The 20,987-nt window shown below is 33.2% G+C and overlaps 2 protein-coding genes across 3 annotated transcripts; one reads left to right on the top strand and one right to left on the bottom strand.

Moving 5' to 3' along the window:
* The first annotated feature begins 688 nt into the window (after positions 1 to 688).
* Positions 689 to 15,134, top strand: LOC123205582 (DNA polymerase delta catalytic subunit-like). 2 transcript variants are annotated; one of them, XM_044622569.1, is made up of 30 exons: positions 689 to 1,043; positions 1,130 to 1,240; positions 3,075 to 3,181; positions 3,258 to 3,417; positions 3,703 to 3,898; positions 4,033 to 4,168; positions 4,276 to 4,413; positions 5,209 to 5,286; positions 5,491 to 5,582; positions 6,214 to 6,280; positions 6,389 to 6,460; positions 7,874 to 7,960; positions 8,832 to 8,951; positions 9,038 to 9,136; positions 10,045 to 10,152; positions 10,255 to 10,350; positions 10,472 to 10,537; positions 10,678 to 10,734; positions 10,859 to 10,946; positions 11,047 to 11,126; positions 11,906 to 12,019; positions 12,973 to 13,087; positions 13,165 to 13,337; positions 13,431 to 13,502; positions 13,696 to 13,770; positions 13,871 to 13,960; positions 14,031 to 14,191; positions 14,398 to 14,465; positions 14,567 to 14,654; positions 14,889 to 15,134. In XM_044622569.1, the coding sequence occupies exons 1-30, from the start codon at positions 764 to 766 to the stop codon at positions 14,974 to 14,976; spliced, it is 3,282 nt and encodes a 1,093-aa protein (XP_044478504.1). In that variant the 5' UTR covers positions 689 to 763; the 3' UTR covers positions 14,977 to 15,134. The 2 variants fall into 2 exon arrangements, with proteins under 2 accessions (XP_044478504.1, XP_044478505.1); XM_044622570.1 differs by lacking the exon at positions 10,045 to 10,152.
* LOC123205583 (E3 ubiquitin-protein ligase RGLG3-like) lies at positions 15,108 to 20,346 on the bottom strand. The gene is made up of 12 exons (XM_044622571.1): positions 20,181 to 20,346; positions 19,484 to 19,810; positions 18,894 to 18,978; positions 18,673 to 18,813; positions 18,471 to 18,584; positions 17,453 to 17,550; positions 17,278 to 17,357; positions 17,094 to 17,199; positions 16,447 to 16,574; positions 16,228 to 16,363; positions 16,085 to 16,141; positions 15,108 to 15,397 (listed from the first exon to the last, which is right to left on the bottom strand). The coding sequence occupies exons 2-12, from the start codon at positions 19,790 to 19,792 to the stop codon at positions 15,314 to 15,316; spliced, it is 1,338 nt and encodes a 445-aa protein (XP_044478506.1). The 5' UTR covers positions 19,793 to 19,810; positions 20,181 to 20,346; the 3' UTR covers positions 15,108 to 15,313.
* Positions 20,347 to 20,987: the final 641 nt, after the last annotated feature.

Genomic DNA, 20,987 nt, shown 5'->3' with positions numbered 1-20,987 from the left:
ACAAAGATTTTATCTCTCCATGAATGGTCATGTGTCACCCAAAAATTATACTCAAACATGAAATTCACTTTAAATTCATTCATACTTCAATCATACTTATACAAAATGACTACTATACCTTTAAAACGTATTTGTGGGTGTTACAGAAGATGACACACAATCGTTCATCTATCATAGATAGTAGTACATGTGATCTTTATCATATTGCCCAAAATATGCGATTATTTATATTTTCGGATATATTTTGTCTATTTAGCCAAATTTGGCCTAAATCTTGTGATTTGGCCAACATCCCCCTTTGGGCCAAAATTTTTCTTCTTCCCTCCCTGTTCTAATTGAAACTTTGAAGTTCCATTGAATCTATGGGTGCAAGTTTTTTTTTTTTTTTGGGTTGCTTAAATGGGTGCAAGTTCAACATAGAGTTTCACACCTATATTTCGAATCAACTACACCCAAATTCACATAATGACACAATAATCAGGCCTATTATTAGATATTAGCCAAAAATCAATAAAAAAAAATTTGTGTTGAAGAATTTTACACACCTTAGATCCAAAAACACAATTTGATTTCTGACAAATTTGTTAATAATAATAAGAAAGATAAAAAGATATTTCCCATTTATATTAAATTCAAGTCAGGCGCATTTCACGTGACAAAACCTGCCTATAAAAACCTAACTGGCGGGAATTTCACTTCTAACTACACCAAATCCCTCCAAAAAACCAAAACACTCTCGACCTCGGTCCTAACTGAACCATCTATGAACGGCAACAACAACAACCGCCGTAAGCGGCCGCCGTCGACCCCGGCGCCACACCAACCGCCGTCTTCCAAACAGCAAACCGTAACGCCGGCAACGTCAAACGTAGATGAAGAATTTGTCGACGAGGACGTTTTTCTCGACGAAACCCTCCTGCCGGAGGATGAGGAATCTCTCATCCTCCGCGATATCAAGCAGCGCCAGGCCTTTGCTTCTCGGCTTTCCAAATGGGCCCGCCCACCACTTTCCCCTTTCTATGTGTCACAGTCACAAAACATTAGTGAGTCACTGTCAGTTTGATGTTTCTTTATTTGGTACTGATTGTTAGGGTTTCTGGAATATTAAAATTGTTTTTCTTATGTTTAGTTTTTCAGCAATTGGATATTGATTATGTGATTGGTGAAAGTCATAAAGAATTGTTGCCCCATTCATCTGGGCCTGCGGCTATTATACGGATATTTGGAGTAACAAGGGAAGGTTAGTTATTGAAATTTCTATTTCGATTTGAGTGATTTTTATTTAGTAGAATTGTAGTGCGGTTTAGATGGTTTATGCTTTAATGTTGCTGGAAAATTGTTTAGAAATTATGTTTATTGTACTGAATAGTAATGTGGTGGTTTTCTGCGGAAGGAAAGGATTCATTTAGTCTTGGGTTGTTTAAAAATTCCTCACCATTAATTTTCAGCAGTGAACACTAAATAGTTTTGTGATTGAACTTTTAATGGATGATATTGACATAAGGGGAGGTTTGTTATAAAATTTTAATCCTATTTGTTTTATCATATTGATGTGAGTTATTTGTTAAACTTTGGTTTGTATGAAATAATAATAATAATAAAAAAATTAATGATATAAATATTTAAATTAAGATAGTATATTTGATTTAATTATAGGATACTTGGTTTGATTAATTTGAATATTGGATTTAATTGGATATTTATGATAGGATATTTGATTTGATTAGGTTGAATATTAGATTTAATTAGGATAAATATTTGATTTGATTAAGATAATATTTGGATTTGAACTTTAAAATATTGGAATTATAAATATGAGTGATTGACATTGAGGTAGGGGAGAAAAATATTTGTTATTTGGGTATTTAGGCAACCATTGGCTAATTGGGAGGTTATGGAGAGCTGACACCTCTTATTTGTCAATATTATTTATTTAGTATAATTTATCTATTGGGGTTTCTATCAAAGTGGTATTAGAGCAGTATGATTATGAGAATGGGGATAGTTGATATGATGCAAGATGAAAATGGAAGATGGAGGTTTATCTGACAATTGATGCAATTGGAGATCCAAACAATGTGGGTGAATGAAATTTGTCTTTATTGTGAAAGAATAGAAAAACCTAATTACAACTGTGAATGTAAATCATGGGTGGTTCTTATGGTGAAAGAGGACGAATTGGATGAAGATGACATCATAATTGTATTTGATGAGAAGCAAGAAAGAGAAACCCATTTGGTTGAAATGGAAGATTCTGACAAGGAAATTGAGGAAGACAATAAGATTGAAGTTTAATCACCATTGCCACTGTCTAAGGAGGAAGGTGAGGAAGTCATAAAAGAATTTGTTCAACCACCATTGCTGCTATCGGAGGAGGAAGTCATAAAAAATCCTGTGATTGACAACGAAGACAACAAGATTAATGCTGGACTAGGAGTTCTTGTGGTGGATGATATTGAATTTGGCGAGAAAGAGATTCTAAGGTTGGGATTTGAAACATATATGATCATAATTAAGACGGGTAATGTTAACATATATCAAAGTAGTGTTTTTGGCAATGGTAAACAACATGGAGTTGATGTTTCTGACCAATGGCAAAATAGGAGGGGTTTTTTCAAGTTGGGTAGGTAGAAATGTTAGAAAAATAATCTCAAAATAATCCCCACTTTGAGGATAAGGTGGTTTTCAAATGGACGGGTAATGTTAAGATCAAATAAATAATAATAATAATAAAATTAATGATATATATTTAAATTAGGATAGTATATTTGATTTAATTATAAGATATTTATGATAGGATATTTGATTTGATTAGGTTGAATATTAGATTTAATAAGGATAAATATTTGATTTGAACTTTAAAATATTGGAATTATAAATGAGTGATTGACATTGAGGTAGAGGAGGAAAATATTTATTATTTGGTATTTGGGCAACCATTGGTTGATAGAGAGGTTATGGCATTAGGGGAGGAGCTGACATCTCTTATTTATTGTCAGTATTATTTATTTAATATAATATTTCTATTGGGGTCTCTATCAGAAACTAATCATTATACTATTTGTATTTGTTAGGACATAGTGTTTGCTGCAATGTTCATGGATTTGAGCCATATTTCTACATTAGCTGCCCTCTAGGAATGGGCCCAGATGATATCTCCCGTTTCCACAAGACCCTTGAGGTATATGGTTTAACCACATTAATATTTTGATTTATTGTTGGGTTAATGTAATTATTCTTGTTTCGTTGTCCATCAGGAGAGGATGAGGGATGCCAACAAGAACAATAAGGCACCCCAGTTTGTTCGACGCATTGAAATGGTGCAAAAAAGAAGTATTATGTATTACCAACAACAGCAGTCCCAACCTTTTCTCAAGATTGTGGTTGCTCTGCCTACCATGGTTGCGAGTTGTCGTGGTAGAGTATTGAAGTTCTTTTATTTCTTTTTGTATTATTCTTTCATTGTGGTTGGCCATATAATTTCTGTTACCACTGAATTCATTCTGGCTTATTCCCTCATTGAAATCTCAGGCCTTTTAAATGTCTTGACATTGAGTTACATGTAGACATCCATATAAGAATTGATGCACACACAGACATAACTGATCCTTGCACCTTACATGTGTGCTTGTTTTAACTCCTGGTTCACGAATCTTTTCTTATTATTATTTTTAAATACAGTGAATTGTTGAAAATATGTAGGAATTCTTGATAGAGGCATACAAATTGATGGCTTCGGTATGAAGAGCTTCATGACATATGAAAGCAATGTTCTATTTGCCCTTCGTTTCATGGTTGATTGCAACATTGTTGGTGGCAATTGGATTGAAGTGCCTGCTGGAAAATATAAGAAGTCAGCAAAGATTTTCTCCTATTGCCAACTGGAGTTTGATTGCCTGTATCTTTGTGCATGGTGAAATCTATATCTGAGATTCATTATATGCACGCATTTGTGTTGTCTCTCTCTATATATATATATATTTACTTGTTTATATTTCATGTCGTGGTAGTTTTTTCCTTAACTGTTCTTAGATATTCAGAATTAATTAGCCATCGCCCTGAAGGTGAATACTTAAAAATGGCTCCTTTCCGTATATTGAGTTTTGACATTGAATGTGCTGGTCGTAAAGGTCATTTTCCCGAGCCTTCCCATGACCCTGTTATCCAGGTTCTCTATTTAATTTATGGACACCAATTTGATTCATAGAGTATCATCTAACTTTTTTATGATAGTTTTTTTCCCAGTATTTCTGATAAAAAATTATTTGTTTCTAGGTGGCTAATCTAGTTACCTTGCAAGGAGAAAATCAGCCATTTATCCGTAATGTCATGACCCTTAAGTCATGCTCTCCAATTGTTGGTGTAGATGTGATGTCTTTTGATTCTGAAAGAGAAGTTTTACTTTCTTGGAGGGTATTGTCTTTAAAGAATTTTTCTACATGAATCTTATTATCTAAATTTAAAAATATATAATCAAAAAAAAATCCTTAATATTATATCCATGGATTTTTTAGATTGTAAGTACACAGGAGGGAATTTTTGAATCATTGAATTGCATTTCTTCTTCTTTTTTATTAATTGCAATCCTTAATATGAATTTAGATGGAGTCCTTTTATAAAGCTAAAAATTTGAAGAAATTGAAATAATGGAGCATTAGATTCTACTCAATATCATCTTTTTCTCAGTCTTCCTCTTCTTCTTCTTCTTCTTTTTCTGACCAGCAACTATTAGCGGTCCTTCAGTGAGGAAATCTAAAGGATTCATGCTAAGAACACCTACAGACATCCAAACAGATACCTTTAAACACCTTATTCTAGAAAACTAGACCTATATTAACATATACTAGAATATCTTAGGAATCCATGCCTACTAAAATGAATATAAAAGGGAAAAAAATTCATGAAAACCCGTTTGATGCTTAAACCTAAAGGTATGATTAATGGGTACTCTATTCCATAAATAGTGGATGATTTCCTATCTTTTATCTTTAAAAGTCTTAAATGTCTCTCTCTTTTAAACCACCCAAAATATTGCCATAAGAACTCTGTAGATAGGGATTTCAGGAGGCTGGAATAGCTATCATATATTTTAAGTCTTCTTTGAACTATCTGTTTCCAATGCATGAAGAATATAATTCACTGTCATATAGGAATAGCATCACATTTCTATAGGTGTTTCATGGTTTAATGAGAAGGTTTTACTTGCAGGATTTTATCCGTGAAGTGGACCCTGATGTTATAATTGGTTATAATATTTGCAAGTTTGATTTGCCATATCTTATTGAGGTAACTGAAGTATTCCAACCCCGCCCCCCTCCCTCCTCTTTTGAATCCATTAATATCGCTGTAAAACTTTTCCTGTTTTGCTTGTAAAATCTTATATTTACTATTTTCTTCTCTCTTTCCATATCTATATTGGTTATGAGTAGTTTTCTTGCTTGTGGATATATTTCCAAGTGATCCAACTTAATGCACTTTCTGTTCTAATAGAGAGCTCAAACTTTGGGAATAGTTGAGTTTCCTATGCTGGGCCGCATCAGGAACAGCAGAGTCCGTGTTAAAGATACAACTTTTTCTTCACGGTTCGTAATCATAACACATTATTTTTATTCTTATTATGAACAAAATACTTGTAGTAGTAAAATGTAGGATTTTCGAAAGGTGAGCACTCTGTCTGGGAAAAAGAAAATACTTCAGAACTAGAAACTAGCAAAAACAATGTTACCTAACTATGCTAGAGCAAAACTGGACCAAAATCTACACAAGTAACGAAGTAGGCCCTCACAGTTTAAGTTTGAAGAGGAAAGAGTTGCCATGAAACTCTCTTGTTGCTGAAGTTCATAGGGAGCTAGGATACTGACTATCCACGAATTTCCCATTATATAGCGCAAATATTCATCAAATTTGGATGAACATGGCTACATTTCCTCCACTGTGAACCATTTTGACTTCTAGAATGAGGTCCAATATGCTTTGATCAGCATTATCATAAGCTTTCTAAAAATTAATTGTTTGTACTTCTGTTTGCTTGCTGTAAGTTGAATTCATAATGGAGCGATGTTTTCCTCAATGTGATTGGTCCAAATGCTATTCTTCAGATAGGATGTACAATGTTTAATAGGCATATTTATCTCATGATTATTATATGAATGAACTGTCCTGTTGATTTGTTCATTAATTCGTTTGGCTTATCAATGCTTTTTGGTATTACAGACAATTAGGAACAAGGGAAAGTAAAGAAGTTACTGTAGAAGGGAGAGTTCAATTTGATTTGCTTCAGGTTTTTTAAGATTGTGTTTGCTTAAATGATCCTGTACTTTTTCAGTGAGATATAAATGGATCTATCCAAGTGACAGACAATACATTCTGCTTTGCTTTATCGCTGTAGGTAGTGCAACGAGATTATAAACTGAGTTCTTACTCTCTGAATTCTGTTTCAGCTCACTTTCTCTCTGAGCAGGTATGCTTCAGGATTCCTTTTTGACATTGCAAAATATTTGTGTAAACAATAAACAAAGTGAAACACATTGATGCATCCATTGGCTCCAATGATTGTGTTTTTTCTTTTCTCCATAATCTGCATTCACTTCTGCCCCATAGACATTTGTTTGTTTTCTACCTTATGAACACAGCCTGCCTGTTGGTCTTTTCCCTTTTTTTTAAAATTTTTGTTTTAGCCTTTCTAGTCCTTGTTCTCAGCTAGATATTCTGTGTTAGTGTTATATATGTGAGATTGTTGCTGTGAAGGCATGGTCGTTATGGGAAGAAACATATGAATCTAAATTGTTAAGCCCTAAATAGCATGGAAACGGAAACGTCAAAACGCGGAAACTTCGAAACGGAAACATCGAAACGTATTTTTTCAAAAATATAGGAAACGGAAACGTGGAGAAACGTATAAATATTAAAAATATTGGGATTATTTATAAATAAAAAAGTTTTATAACTTTGTATCTAAAAAAAAAACACAACAATTGGACATTTTTCCAACTCTTCCTGGAAGTATTTACAATCCAATACTAATATAATTAAAATCTAAACCAGACAATATTAATTTCTGAATGAATATTTTACTGTTCAGTCTCTTACTTTTTTCCCTCTGCATATTTCAAACTTCTCTCTAGGTTTTTCTCATGTTCTTCTATCCTTCTGATCTTCAAAATTCTGACAAGAAAATGCTTCACATGTTCCTTTAATAACTATCTAAGAAAGTCTTTTTACCAAAGACTAATTTATATCTCTATAGTTTAATTGCCAAATTGAATATTGAAGAGAAATATGAAGATTGCAGAAGAATATGAAGAATAACGTAATAGATTCGCCCGAACTTTGAGCCGCTGGAGACAGTGAGGAGTTGAGATGCCGCACCAGAGTTGGAGTCAGAGACGGTGAGGAGCCGAGACGTATGCCTGGGATGGAGAGATGCTAGGTTACTGGAAATTGAATGAAATTGGGAATAAGGAAGAAGCATATTGCTTTGGGACGTTTCCTATTCTTAGGGATATGTCAAGAAACATGTTTTGTATTTTTGCAAAATAACCGAAACAGCCCCGAAACGTTTCATATCGGTTTTGAGCCGTTTCAGAAATTGAAACGTGTCAAAAATGCAGGAACGCACTGTGCAGTACGTTTCCGTGCTTCCTTGGTTAAGCCCCATTAAGTACATAGTTATGTGATGGGTCTGTGACGGTTTTCACTTTATGTTAATATCCCTTTAGGTCCTTCTCTATCATGAATTTGTCATCAAAGTCACCATACCATAGGTTTATTTGCTTTGTTTAGTTGTTTCTTAGTCTTCTGTTTTTTAATATTCATTTAATCTTGTATGTTGTATTTGTTGTTGATATGCTTGACATCATTTTATGGTATGCAGAAAGAGGATGTCCACCATTCAATAATATCCGACCTTCAGAATGGGAATGCTGAAACAAGGAGGCGGCTTGCTGTTTATTGTTTAAAGGTCTGTTTTTTAACTTCCAGTGTACTTTGGATTGATCTTTTTTCCTACCTTGTTTGTTATTAAGTCTTCTCTTTCTCTAGTAGGAATGACCTACTTAGTGGCATCACCATTATCTTATGTGAAGTCATCACTATTATTATCTTCTTAGCTTTTTATATGCTGCCATTGCCATTATCTCCTCAGCACCCATCAGTGCCACCATCTCATCTCCAGATTTGAACTTATATTTTTAACTAAAATTTTAACACCAATATTTTAGGAATTGACATAAACATAGTTATCTTGAAATCTTTTTCACAAAATCTTTGTATAAAAATGGATCAATAACCAAAGATTTGTTTTTCATGGGCTCTATGTTTTATTATTTTTTATGTTGTTGAAGTGTGTGGGAGGAAGTAATAACTCCTATTTGACAATGAATCTTAAGGATTATATTAGATTTCTTCCAGCATAGACAAGTGATTGAGCATGAGATTTCCATGAAACACTCATTCAAGTTACCAAAATTGTTGGTTTATAATGTGGATTTATTTCAAGATTCCTTTTCTTTATGTAAAATTTATTGAAGTTCTTAATTTAAATTTCTTTGAATCTTTAAATGAAAGAAGAGATTTTTCCTTTACTTGGGGTTTTAAAAGAACCAATTATTCATGATACTAAATTTAGAAAGAGATCTTTTCTTATTAAGACATTCCTGTCACTCTTTCAGCCCTTTTACATGTGAGATCTACGGCGGTCTATACTGTCAACAGTTTTATACAACATTTGTCTTTACCATAAATGCATTATGCATTACTTTAATAAGCTCAATGTAAGGAGTGAATTAGAAATCATACTCAGTTCAATCAAAAATCTTTTTGTTGAGAGGCAGGATGCTTATCTCCCACAGAGACTTTTGGATAAATTGATGTTCATTTTCAACTATGTTGAGATGGCTCGTGTCACAGGTGTTCCTATATCTTTTCTACTTTCCAGAGGGCAAAGCATCAAGGTTACTGTAATGAGTTATTCGGTTAGTTTAGATGTTCTAAGTCATTTGATATGCTAAAGTCTATTATTTTAATCAATTTTCTTCAGGTGCTTTCTCAACTTCTTAGGAAGGCTAAGCAGAAGGATCTTGTGATTCCAAATGTTAAACAGGCAGGATCTGAACAAGGAACATATGAAGGTGCAACCGTAAGTTTGACTCATACCTATGATTGTGGTATATAACAATAGTTGGATTTCATTTAGAAGAAGCACTATTTTATTCAACGGGATTATTCATCACTTGGATATATTATTACTTTCAAAATCAACAGATCGTAAATATTTATGTTGCTCTTAACAAGGTTGAAATTAATATTTGGTTCTATTTTTCATGAATCATTTTTTATAATAAAAATGGTTTATTGCCTTCACGTTTTCTGGCCTAACTAGCTTGGCATATACTAGAAGCTTCCTGGTTAGAATGTATTTTGTGTCATTTTTTTATTAGCATAATTGTTTTGATTGTGTATTTTGATGCCATTGCTCATACTAGCATGTTTTGTTGATCATAAACAAACTTTGGGAAGGAATAGAAACCTATTCCTATGATGGTTAGAAAAAATTCCTAATGCATGCGTAGTTGAAATAGCCAAGTTACTATTTTTGCCCTTATGAAACACCTCATCCACTTATTTTGCCATCTCCATCTGTTTTTTTTTTTTTTTTCATAATTAAGTAGTAACAATGTTATATATGTTGTTTTATTTTACTATTATAAATAAAAATTTAACTTACATTTAATTGTTGAATAATTTATAAGTGAAATGTAAACCTATTTTCTATGTACAAGCCTATGATCTAATTTGCTCCAGACAAGATATTCATAATACAATCCAATCCCATGTATGAAACACATTACAAAGCTATTGTTAAACATTCAATCAGAAGTCTTTTCAGAGTTCTGCTACTAAAAAGAACAAAGGTATGTCAAAGATTGTTTACATGTGACTTCTAATATGTACTGAAGCTCTTTCACTTAACTTTCTTGATGAATTGTATAGGCTACAATTATCATATCGTACATCCTTAGGCATTTTGGGTGTTTCAAAATTTAGGTCTTGGAGGCGAGGGCAGGATTCTACGAGAAGCCAATTGCAACATTAGATTTTGCTTCTTTGTATCCATCAATTATGATGGCTTATAATTTATGTTACAGCACTCTGGTGATTGTCCTGACAACTATATCATGTGCTCTCTTTCTCACATTGGTTTCAACTGAGAAGCTTTTTGTTCTAATTTTTTTATGTATATTAATATCTGTGAAGGTGATGCCTGAAGATGCTCGCAAACTCAATCTTCCACCTGAGTGTGTCAATAAAACTCCCTCTGGTGAAATATTTGTTAAAGCAAATTTGCAAAAGGTCAAATTGTTTGTTTTGCATATTTATTTATTTTTTTACATTCTTTCCCTTACATACATACATACAGATATATATTATAACATGTCCTAATTGGTAACTATATATAACCATATACTTTCAGGGAATACTTCCTGAGATTCTTGAAGAATTATTAGGTGCTCGTAAAAGAGCAAAGGCAGATTTGAAGGTACTTTGTTTTCTTGAGTTTCTCTTGCATTTATTAGATCTGCATTGAGTTGTAATGTATTATAAATCCATTTTCTATTTAATTTACTTTATTACCACTGGCCCCTTTGTTATAGTACATTATTCTGTTATTTGTTTTAGGAAGCAACGGATCCATTTGAGAAGGCTGTTCTAGATGGTCGACAACTGGCTTTGAAGGTAAGTGCCACTGTTATCCTTCACTGTGGTTTTGCTAACTGATCAATAATGTAATTTACGTGGTCTCTCATATGCATTCTTCATCGGGGTGATCTCTGTGATGCATGCTGGTTAATTCTTCCAGATAAGTGCAAATTCTGTATATGGATTTACGGGAGCTACTGTCGGTCAGTTACCATGTATAGAGATATCTTCAAGTGTCACAAGCTATGGTACTATTATTCATGCATCCCCAATGATTGCTTAGTCCATGCTAAAATAAGTTTTCAGCTGTAGTCCCGCATGGTCTAATGAATTGGTTGTCTTGTAAAGGCCGACAAATGATTGAACACACCAAGAAACTTGTGGAGGATAAATTTACGATGCTAGGAGGCTATGAACACAATGCAGAGGTGCGCCATAAAATTTTTATTTGTAATATTTCAGACAGGGAGATGCCAAGAATGGATTATATATTCAGTGGTTATTTGTGGTGTTAACCTTTTGTGTACACATTTTGAGTTTCTATGAAAGGTATCTGAATTGTAAATTTACCTCCAGAAAACGAATGCAATTTTAACTATGACTTTCTTTATTAATCATTTTTCACTAAAATGTATGGTCAATATCTATAATCTGCACAAATTTACAATGCACTTTGGGAACAGATAAATGCAAATATCTTCTAAGTAAATCGAATGTCTACCTCTTTTGACTTCACCTAGTAGTAAGGGTGCCAGACTGACATGTTCTCTTTTCAAAAGAGTATCTGTGTCATACTTGGTTGGTGCAATTAAGAGTCCATAACTTGGCGTAGATGATTGTTGGTGGTATGAAAATGTGAATCAATATTCTTGTAATGCAACTCAAGAAATCTCTCATACTTCTTTTAGAGCGTTATTATTTTTTAAATCTTGAAACATCAATAAATTCAATTTGCCTTAGGTTATATAATTTTTTGAACTTGTAGTTAAATTTTGTGTGTTTGCCTATATGTAAATATAATTTCCGTTGAGTTTTTATTTCTTGTTATATTTTAAATATTTTATATTCTTATATCCTGAAGTACACAATAAGTTGTACAATAGAAAGTATTGGATACAATTGTGTGTACTGTTTTTTCTTTTGTGTTTTGTTATAGGTTGGTAGTGTTGCCTCATGGCTTATGAACTCGATACTTTTATGTGTACAGGTTATATATGGGGATACAGACTCTGTCATGGTACAATTTGGTGTACCTACAGTAGAGGAAGCTATGAATTTAGGGAGAGAAGCTGCTGATTACATCAGTGGAACTTTTCTGAAAGTGAGTGTGTGTATATATTTTTTCTTTTACATAAGTTTCTTAACTTATTTCTCTGAGTACAAGACATTCTAACATTATTTAATATTTGTAGAATTAATTGTTAGGGCTAGTATTTGTGCTCATTGTATTTTTTTCTTTTTTTTTTTTTGACAAAAATAGATACTTTTTGGATGTTAATGTTTTGAGACTTTTTCCATTTGCTTGGTTGTGATTTTGGGGAGAGCTTCTCGAGATAAAAATTTCATTTTTGTCTACTAGTAGAAATTTAAATTTTATGCTTGAAGTGTTATATTATCTAAAATTATAGAAGTGGTTGGCAAACAAATACATAAAACTTTTTTGTTGAGACTGCTTCTTGATCGCTGCCAGTATAACCACTTCCTCTACTTACAAAGCTCTACTTGAAGAAGTGTATCAAACAAGTTAAAATCATAGTTTTTGACAGTATGATAAATAGCTATCAGTTTGAGTTGCCAAATAGGTGAATTTGTTTTGGATTAACTTTTTTTTTTTTTTTTGAAAATTCCAAAGGATGAGGATAAAAGCTTGAGATTGCAGTTTCTGATTTGTCAATTACAATTGTTTTGTCAGAATCCAAACTTCTCTGGGATGCCAAATGACAAATACGTAAATTCTCAGAATTCTGAAGCTAGGCTTACCGATATTTCAAATTATACTGTTCATGATATTATCTCATTTGTAATTTGAAATATATTTACAGAAGATATCATTTACCTTCAGTGTGTTCACTTAAAAAATAGGTGGACCTCAATTGTATCAAATATTTTATAAAACTCCTTTATATTTTGTTAGAAAAATGAAATTATGCAGGTCTACATTTAATTAATCATCCATTTGTGTACGAATCTTCAATATAAGACATTTTTTTCTTTGTAATTAATGTAGGACTAGTTTCTTATTTATTTGTCTTTGTTCTGGGATGTGTGATGAAGCCTATCAAACTAGAGTTTGAGAAGGTTTATTATCCATATCTATTGATTAGCAAGAAGAGATATGCTGGTTTGTTCTGGACAAATCCCAAAAAGTTCGACAAAATGGATACTAAAGGTAAAGAACTGTATTTGTCAACCATTTGAGATTCAGTGCATTTTTAGTCCTGCCTCTCTCATGTTTCTTATGGACAGGCATTGAAACAGTTCGAAGGGACAATTGTTTATTGGTTAAAAACCTTGTAACTGAGTGCCTTCATAAAATACTAATCAACAGAGATGTTCCTGGTGCTGTTCAATATGTCAAGAATACCATTTCAGATCTTCTCATGAACCGCATGGATTTGTCACTTTTGGTGATTACTAAGGTTGGTATATGTTTTGAATATATTCTTTACATGCTTCTTGGGTTAGTTTGTATTTTTTTCATTTGATGAAAGTGGCCTGCACAAATGTAACAGGGTCTGACAAAGACAGGAGATGATTATGAAGTGAAAACAGCTCATGTTGAACTTGCTGAAAGAATGCGTAAGGTCAGTCTGAACCCATAATAGACAAAATATTGCACACGATTATGAGATCATTTTTTTTGTTGTAAGAAGCTTTCAGGCCGTGATTAACTGACGCTACATATTTTATATCTTTGCACATGCCTTGGGTGCTGTTGATAACAATCTTGATTCATAGCATGGAATATAAATAATATTGTTAATTTTTTATTCACAGAGAGATGCTGCCACTGCTCCAAATGTTGGGGATCGTGTACCTTATGTCATTATAAAAGCTGCTAAAGGTGCCAAGGTAATTACTTTTTCCAATTTTTAAAAGTCTTACTATCGCTGAAAAATTATTAGCATTCAGTTTTCTGGTTTATCAAAGTTAATCCTTCAATGATGATCAGGCTTATGAGAGGTCAGAGGATCCCATTTATGTGCTAGAAAATAATATTCCGATAGACACTCAGTATTATCTTGATAATCAGATTGCAAAGGTTGGTCTAATAGTTTGTACTTTTTTATTTCCATTTTACTTGCTTGCTAACAATTTTCTGAAATTAACAGCCAATTTTAAGAATTTTTGAGCCCATTTTGAAGAATGCTAACCAAGAACTTCTCCAAGGAAGTCACACAAGATCTATTTCCATCACTACTCCTGCAAATTGTGGCATAATGAAATTTGCTAAGAAGAAACTAACTTGTATTGGCTGCAAAACACTTATTAGGTATGATTTATCCTCCCTCGCTTTTTTCTTTCATTGCATCCTTTAGATTCCTTTTTCCATTTGTTAGGAATTTAAATACTATTATTGGATTTTCTTATTTAAAATGTTATGTGTTGTGAGGAGTTATGTAAGGTGCCGTCTAAACATACCTTTCGTTGTATTACTTTATTTAAGAATTAACGACAGACTATGTTTGTTTTTGCCAGTGAGGGAACCCTCTGCCCACACTGCAAAGGAAGAGAAGCTGAGCTGTACTGCAAAACTGTTTCTCATGGTAGACATCTGTTTCTGATCTTTCTGGTTTCTCATGTGAAGGAAGTTTAACTTTGACTTGTTAATCAAGTGTTGATTATCTGAAACATTGAATGGTTGCAGTATCTGAATTAGAAGAACTTTTTGGAAGGCTGTGGACGCAGTGTCAAGAATGTCAAGGTTCTCTTCATCTGGATGTGCTCTGCACTAGGTTTGTACCTTTTCCTTACTCTTTAAGTGAGAAGAGTTTGGTTGCAACTGTGAGGGCCCCCCATTTTGATTACTTAATAAGTTGATGAAATTTTTTCTTCCTCTTCGTAATTTGCAGGTTTGTGATGCGATTATTATGGTTATGGAGTGGCAATCACTTTTGTTAGTTGTATTTTTCATATCTGCTTACATGTTTCTTATAGTTCACTTATAATATGATGTGCTTTCTACACAGCCGGGACTGTCCAATATTTTACCGGAGAAAGAAAGCACAGAAAGACATGGCTGAGGCAATGCAGCAGTTGGACAGGTGGAACTTTTAAACAGATGTTGAGTCTTATGTTACTGGAGGGGGTAAAGGTACCAAAATGTGTTGGATTAGTTAAATTTACTAGTATCCCATAATTGATAATATGTAAACCCTATCATTAGTGATCAATAACATAATATTATATAACACTCACAAAAATTTCAAATCAAATTGCACATAAAATAATATGTTCTGAAAATAATACATGCTGCCAAATATTACCTCAATCAGACACGAAAAACCTTGTTAATGTACAATTTTTGCACGTTCCCTCTTCTCTAGATATGCATGACGAATGTAAAATTTGCAATGATACATTAATTTTTTAACATTGGGGAAGTGACTGGCAGTCAAGTAAACAATCTCAAGCGCGTTGTTATTGGTTGCCTGCACATCGGACATGTTGATAATGTTGCACTGCAATCTTTGCAAGTCTTCAACACAAAAACAAATGTTAGTTACTATTTGGTATATTTTGTTTTTGCGGAAAGTCAAGAAAGATTTTCAGAATGAGAATCTTTTACAAATCAGAACAGAAAAGAATTCTATAGATATTTCATATATTCTCACGGCATTTTGATGCTTTCTTTAACTTGTGGATATAACATCTATTGCATTTAGGATAACAGTTTTATTTTTCTCTTCAATCATCTCATCTGTAACCAGATTATATGCATTCTACTTTCCCTTCATGTAAACTCCCAACTAATTTCTACATATTCTAGCCTATGGCATCAGCTCTGTGAACGTTTGTGCTTAGAAATTGTAGGAGAGCTAGTTCATAGCAGCAAGAAATCTACCACGTTAGCAGGACCTTCAGTATATATAGATTCTCACAAGAAGTTTTTATGTTAAATTTCAATAGATTGTTCTATTTGTTCATATCCATTGTAGTTTTCTAACTGTTCCTAGTTTAGGAATTGTGAATGTTTTAAAAGTTTGGTTTGTTTTGCTTTTCATGTAGACTAATGCATGTACACATAACATTTCCAGCAAAGCATGAGGCATGAACTGTAATACAAGAATTTAAAGAGAATTTGATTCAGAACCCACAATAAATATACCAACATGACAACATCTTGATATAAAACCCACAAGAAAAAATGATTGAATGCACTTACCATATGACCACAACCAAAAGCCATGTCCTTCGGGTTTGTCAAGCAAATGGGGCATACCTTGAACAACACAAACTTGTTTCTCAAAACCAAATACTCATTCAAAGTGAGAACTGAAGTAAACAGGTTTTGGGGAAGCAATATACCGGTTCTGCTGGTGCCGTTGGCTCTGCTGTTTCAGGTTTAGGCATGGGAGGAACAAATTTAACTGCATTATTATGATCAATCACTTGAACTGGAGGTGGAAGTGGTGTGGTGCGTCGACCAGTAACAAAATCTTCACTGCAAGGAGGTAAATGGTTTATTTAAAGAGAGTTCATAAACTGAAATTCAAAATTAATTAAAATTGTAGCTCCTAGCCTTACTTGACAGGGGGAAGGCTTAGGGTGGCTTTGTACTGAAGTGGAATTTCCATGAGAGCAGCAAGTGCAAAGGCTGCTTCCTTCTTTGATATGTCCGTGTTCTCTGACATTATTTTTGTGAAGTTGACGAACTAAAAAGGGGAAAGTAGATAATATAAGCTGTCTTAAACATACTTTGATTAACTACATCAAATGAAAAGTAGCATAAAACCATAAAGAGTTAAGATATAAAAGTTGGAATATGTTTTGCAAAGTGCGCAATCAGCTTTTGAAAAATTCTTTTAACTGGTTTATCTTCAAAGAACACTATAACCTATTCACTCAATTACATGGTGCAGCGGATATTTCATTTTTTGATACGTTACGCTATTCACAAATTGCACAGTAGACATCAGGCAAATTACATCACTATCACCAACATGCAATGTGATTTTTCATAACCAAATTACAAGCTAATTTTTAAAAGCTTCACCCAGAAAATCAGTTTGAGTGTGCCACAGAAATTAGTGGCTTCGAAAACCTACAGAGGATAAAGATGTTTCTATATCTACAAGTATCAAAACTCATAGAATATGCAAAGCAATATATCTTAAACCTCATCAAGATGTTAACACATACACCTCAGTGCCTGGCCAGAGATTATAATGTACCTGGAAGTTGTCAAACGAGCGATGAGGAATGTTATCATCAAATTGTTGCATGGAGTCCCATGGTCCGTCTCCCACCCCAACCAAAATGATTGAGAGAGGATGGTGGCTGTTCACAAAAATATTAGTGATCAAGACGACAATAATGACATGATTGTAACTCAAGATTAGAGATGGTATTGCTTACCTGGCAGCAACAATGGAGTCTATGGTTGCTTTTTCCTGTGGACTAAAACTTCCAGGTGGTGTATCAGGATTCCTTGTAACCTATTTGGTCCCATAAACATTCAGCGATGAGAAGGCAATGGTAGAAGCAAAAACTTTAAGATATGAAACCATAGGCAGAAAAGTGTTTTATGAACCTGTCCATCAGCAATAATTACGAGTACATGATACTGCCTGTTGCTTGCCTCCACAATATCAATTGCCGCATCAATAATCGGTGCAAATGAGGTTGGACCTTGAAAAGGAAAAGAAATCATCAGCATCAACTTCAATTTATTCAACTGCAATTTATTCAACCGCAAATGCAATTAACAAGAATTAATGTGTAAAATGCAGTTATGACAACAGAAAAAAGGTAGTTACATGCATCATCCACTAAAATGCAGATAAAAAGATGTTTCCCATGTTCGTAGCAAAGCTTCAATCAGTAAAACCAATTTTAGTAATAAAAATGTCTTATTTATTTAAAAATGGTGATGCTGATAAGATAAACTCAACTACATTTCAAGTAAGATTCGGATCCAGGACTGCTTGCACAGCCACAACAGATCTTACTAACTAAATTAGCTAGTACCATATTTATAGTCATAGATAACCCATAAATAGAAAACTCTAAATTACTAATAGAAACATAACTAATGTAAAATGATTACAACACAAAACAATCATTTTTAAGACAGAGGACCTAATTAAATGACTTCCTAAATTGTTTCATTCTCAAATACAAATCACATCCTAAAATGTCTGAAAATAATTTTGCTTCTTTAGGTCAACTCATGTAAAAATATATAATTTTCTGGTCATCAGTAGTTGTAACCAGAAATTATAATATTAATTCCACTTAAATAATAACCATCAATTTACTACTAGTAATATGATCGCCAAAGCAGGAAAGTGCAACTCCAGAAGCAGGGTAAGGAAGAAAATCTTAGAGTCACAAATTTTCCTAATGATCTATAACATTATTTTTGCCTTACTGTCATGGACACAAGAGCTAATCCATGAAGGAAGAAATTTTCAATTCACAAAATCCAAGTCTAAATAAAAAGCTCATTTGCTAAGGAAGTCAACAGTAGAGGATATGCAAATGAAACACACTTTGGACAGTTTAGAGAGCTAAAGTAAAACAGTAAATAAAGATTAGACATCAAGAACCTGACAACTTCAAATGAGGAACAATCTCTCTATAACGAGCAAGAGCTTCTTCAAAACCATGACAATACTGTTGATTAGGATAAAAGCTGAATACAGACTTGTCATGTGTTGTTGCTGCAAACGAGCACATAATAGTTTAGCAAGTCCAAGAAAACATCCCTAAATAGTTTCTAACAAAAACAACGTTAAAATGGATACTAACCATCACCAAATCCGAAACAGGGAATCAAATTATCTTCATCAAAAGGAGACATTGTACGGCCAATTATAGAGATTGCTTGTTCATATGGATTAGGGGTGTTACTAATGGCGTGAAGGCTTTTCCTGTTAAATGAATACCTGCCTAGAATTGATAGATTGTATTATTTCTCCCCAATTAATGAAACTTTAAAATATATATTATATGATGGAAATAAGAATTACCTGTCCACTCATTGCTCTTTGTGAAGTCAATACCAAGTATTAAATTAGACGACTCAAGACCAGCTTCTCGTAGTGCAGATATAACCTAAAATTACAAGTAACACATGCAGTTTACAATGACAAATAGCATCAAATGTCGTCTTCAAATTGTATTCTCTGATTAAATATGGAAACTTGGTTAATGATTGATTATCATGCAACTGGTTTTAAATGTGCTGTCACCCTTTATATTAGAGTAGTTAATCATTTGTCAATATCTGCTTAGGGCAGACCTAAAGTCTTGCATTTGGGAAGGTCATGGTGTAAAATGCAATTTTCAGGAGCGTAACTGTCACAAATAAAACCAGAAGGCAATGGAAATAATCTCAACTAAGAGTGGTAAAGCACAGTTGATATCCAAGCTAATTCTTTCAGATGAAATCACTGTGTAGTACATTTGTACACAGTCAAGTTATCTAAAACCAGAAAACGTATAATACAGACTTAAGATAGCTTAAAAGGTTTTGAATATCCAAGAATTCATTCTAAAACCTATCCACCTGTAACTCAAACTTGTGTTTTGTTGTTTGGCAAGGTTTGAGTTTCACTACCTGATCCAATGAACTGAAATTGTCAGCTATACGTCTAGGATGCATAAGATGTTGGTACTTATGATCTGTCGAACTTCTCACATATGATGGCAGTGGAGGCCCATGACTTATTGAACTTCCAGTAGACGAATGTGGTTGATGACCAAGATCCATGGAACTTCCCAGGAAAGGATGTGGCTGATGATCATAATCCGTTGAACTTCCAGCATAAGAGTGAGGCTGATGATCATAATCCATTGAACCTCCAGTGTAAGACCGTGGTTGATGTATAGAATCATCTTCATCATATGCTGATTCAGTATTTCCCATGGCTGATAAGCTTTATAACTATATCAAAAATCGCCAATAAGGTACAATCAAAATGGAAGTCTAACAAATTTACTCAATTTCCCATTTGAAAACCCCATTCAAAATCCAAATCCCCGAACAATTAACACAAACCAAGCAAGCTGACAAATATTAATATCAAATAAAACATTCTTCCATTAAATCAATCCTAGGCACATGCTCAATCTCAACTGAACTCAAATAGCCTTCTTTTCAACACAACCCACCAAACCATTTTCAATTGAAGTTACAATTTCAGAAGCATATAAACAAAACCACTAAAATCACACTGAATACGAGATATCCAAAGAACGGAACTTGGATGTAAAAACATAGAATTTTCCAGAGAAAGAGAAAAGGAGTCTGTTACCTGAGAGAAAGAGGAGAGGAGATGAAAGATTCAAAGAGATACTACAGCAGGAGTTTCCAATTGATGAGAATAAAAAGACGCTTTTGTTGACGTTGTCTGGTTTGTCAAGATTTGAAGGCGTGGGTAAACTATCTAATGCGTGTACCTGTTGGAATTTGGAATTTGGAATTTGCTGGAAATCTTAATTTTTTAGTCCCTGTAATAGCAAATTTAGGTACTAGAATTATGCTAAAAGAGATTAAGACATTATTATAATGTTTTATACAATTAAAAGGATTTAAGTAAACTTTAGGGATGAAATTGTCATTATCCCTAAGTTATCTCCACAAGAAATAATATGAAATTCTAATTAGAGAGCAGCCATAAGAACAATCCTGCTCATAAGATTTTGGTATTTGAACATCACTGTATCTTTTAGTTACAATTGTGTGATACATGTGATGACATTGATATTGTGATTGTTTATCTAAAACTAATAAGAAACTAATGCATAGTGATTCTACGTGAATATCGAATTACAAGGTATGATAATATATTAAGATCTTAAGTGTAAGATCTGATATTTAAATGACATATTAAAAAATATGAGTTTTAACTAGTTTATACAATTTTAAATTTTTTAATTTTAATAACTAATTTTTTAATGTGAATTTTCTAATATTCATATAATATTTTTAATACGGTAAACTTAAACTCTAATTAAAATTAACCACTGGTTATGATATATCGTTCTCACAAACTTGAGTTTATTTAATATTTAATCAAAGGACTTGCCGGTTTTTGACCAATCTTATCCACGACTTAATT

This window comes from Mangifera indica, unplaced genomic scaffold, assembly GCF_011075055.1.
Source record: "Mangifera indica cultivar Alphonso unplaced genomic scaffold, CATAS_Mindica_2.1 Un_0009, whole genome shotgun sequence".
Taxonomy (NCBI): domain Eukaryota; kingdom Viridiplantae; phylum Streptophyta; class Magnoliopsida; order Sapindales; family Anacardiaceae; genus Mangifera; species Mangifera indica.
Note: the sequence above shows the minus strand (reverse complement) of the source record. Positions and strands in the feature narration are given on the sequence as shown.

What these genes read in the sequence shown, in the direction of transcription:
- LOC123205582 (XM_044622569.1), top strand. Translation starts at nt 764, where the DNA reads ATGAACGGCAACAACAACAACCGCCGTAAGCGGCCGCCGTCGACCCCG. An exon ending in TTAAAGCAAATTTGCAAAAG is followed by an intron (nt 10,351 to 10,471) that starts GTCAAATTGTTT and finishes ATATACTTTCAG; the next exon opens with GGAATACTTCCTGAGATTCT. An exon ending in GGCTGCAAAACACTTATTAG is followed by an intron (nt 14,192 to 14,397) that starts GTATGATTTATC and finishes TGTTTTTGCCAG; the next exon opens with TGAGGGAACCCTCTGCCCAC.
- LOC123205583 (XM_044622571.1), bottom strand. Translation starts at nt 19,792, where the DNA reads ATGGGAAATACTGAATCAGCATATGATGAAGATGATTCTATACATCAA. An exon ending in ATTTCAGTTCATTGGATCAG is followed by an intron (nt 18,979 to 19,483) that starts GTAGTGAAACTC and finishes TTGTAATTTTAG; the next exon opens with GTTATATCTGCACTACGAGA. An exon ending in CTTTTGGTTGTGGTCATATG is followed by an intron (nt 15,398 to 16,084) that starts GTAAGTGCATTC and finishes TTTGTGTTGAAG; the next exon opens with ACTTGCAAAGATTGCAGTGC.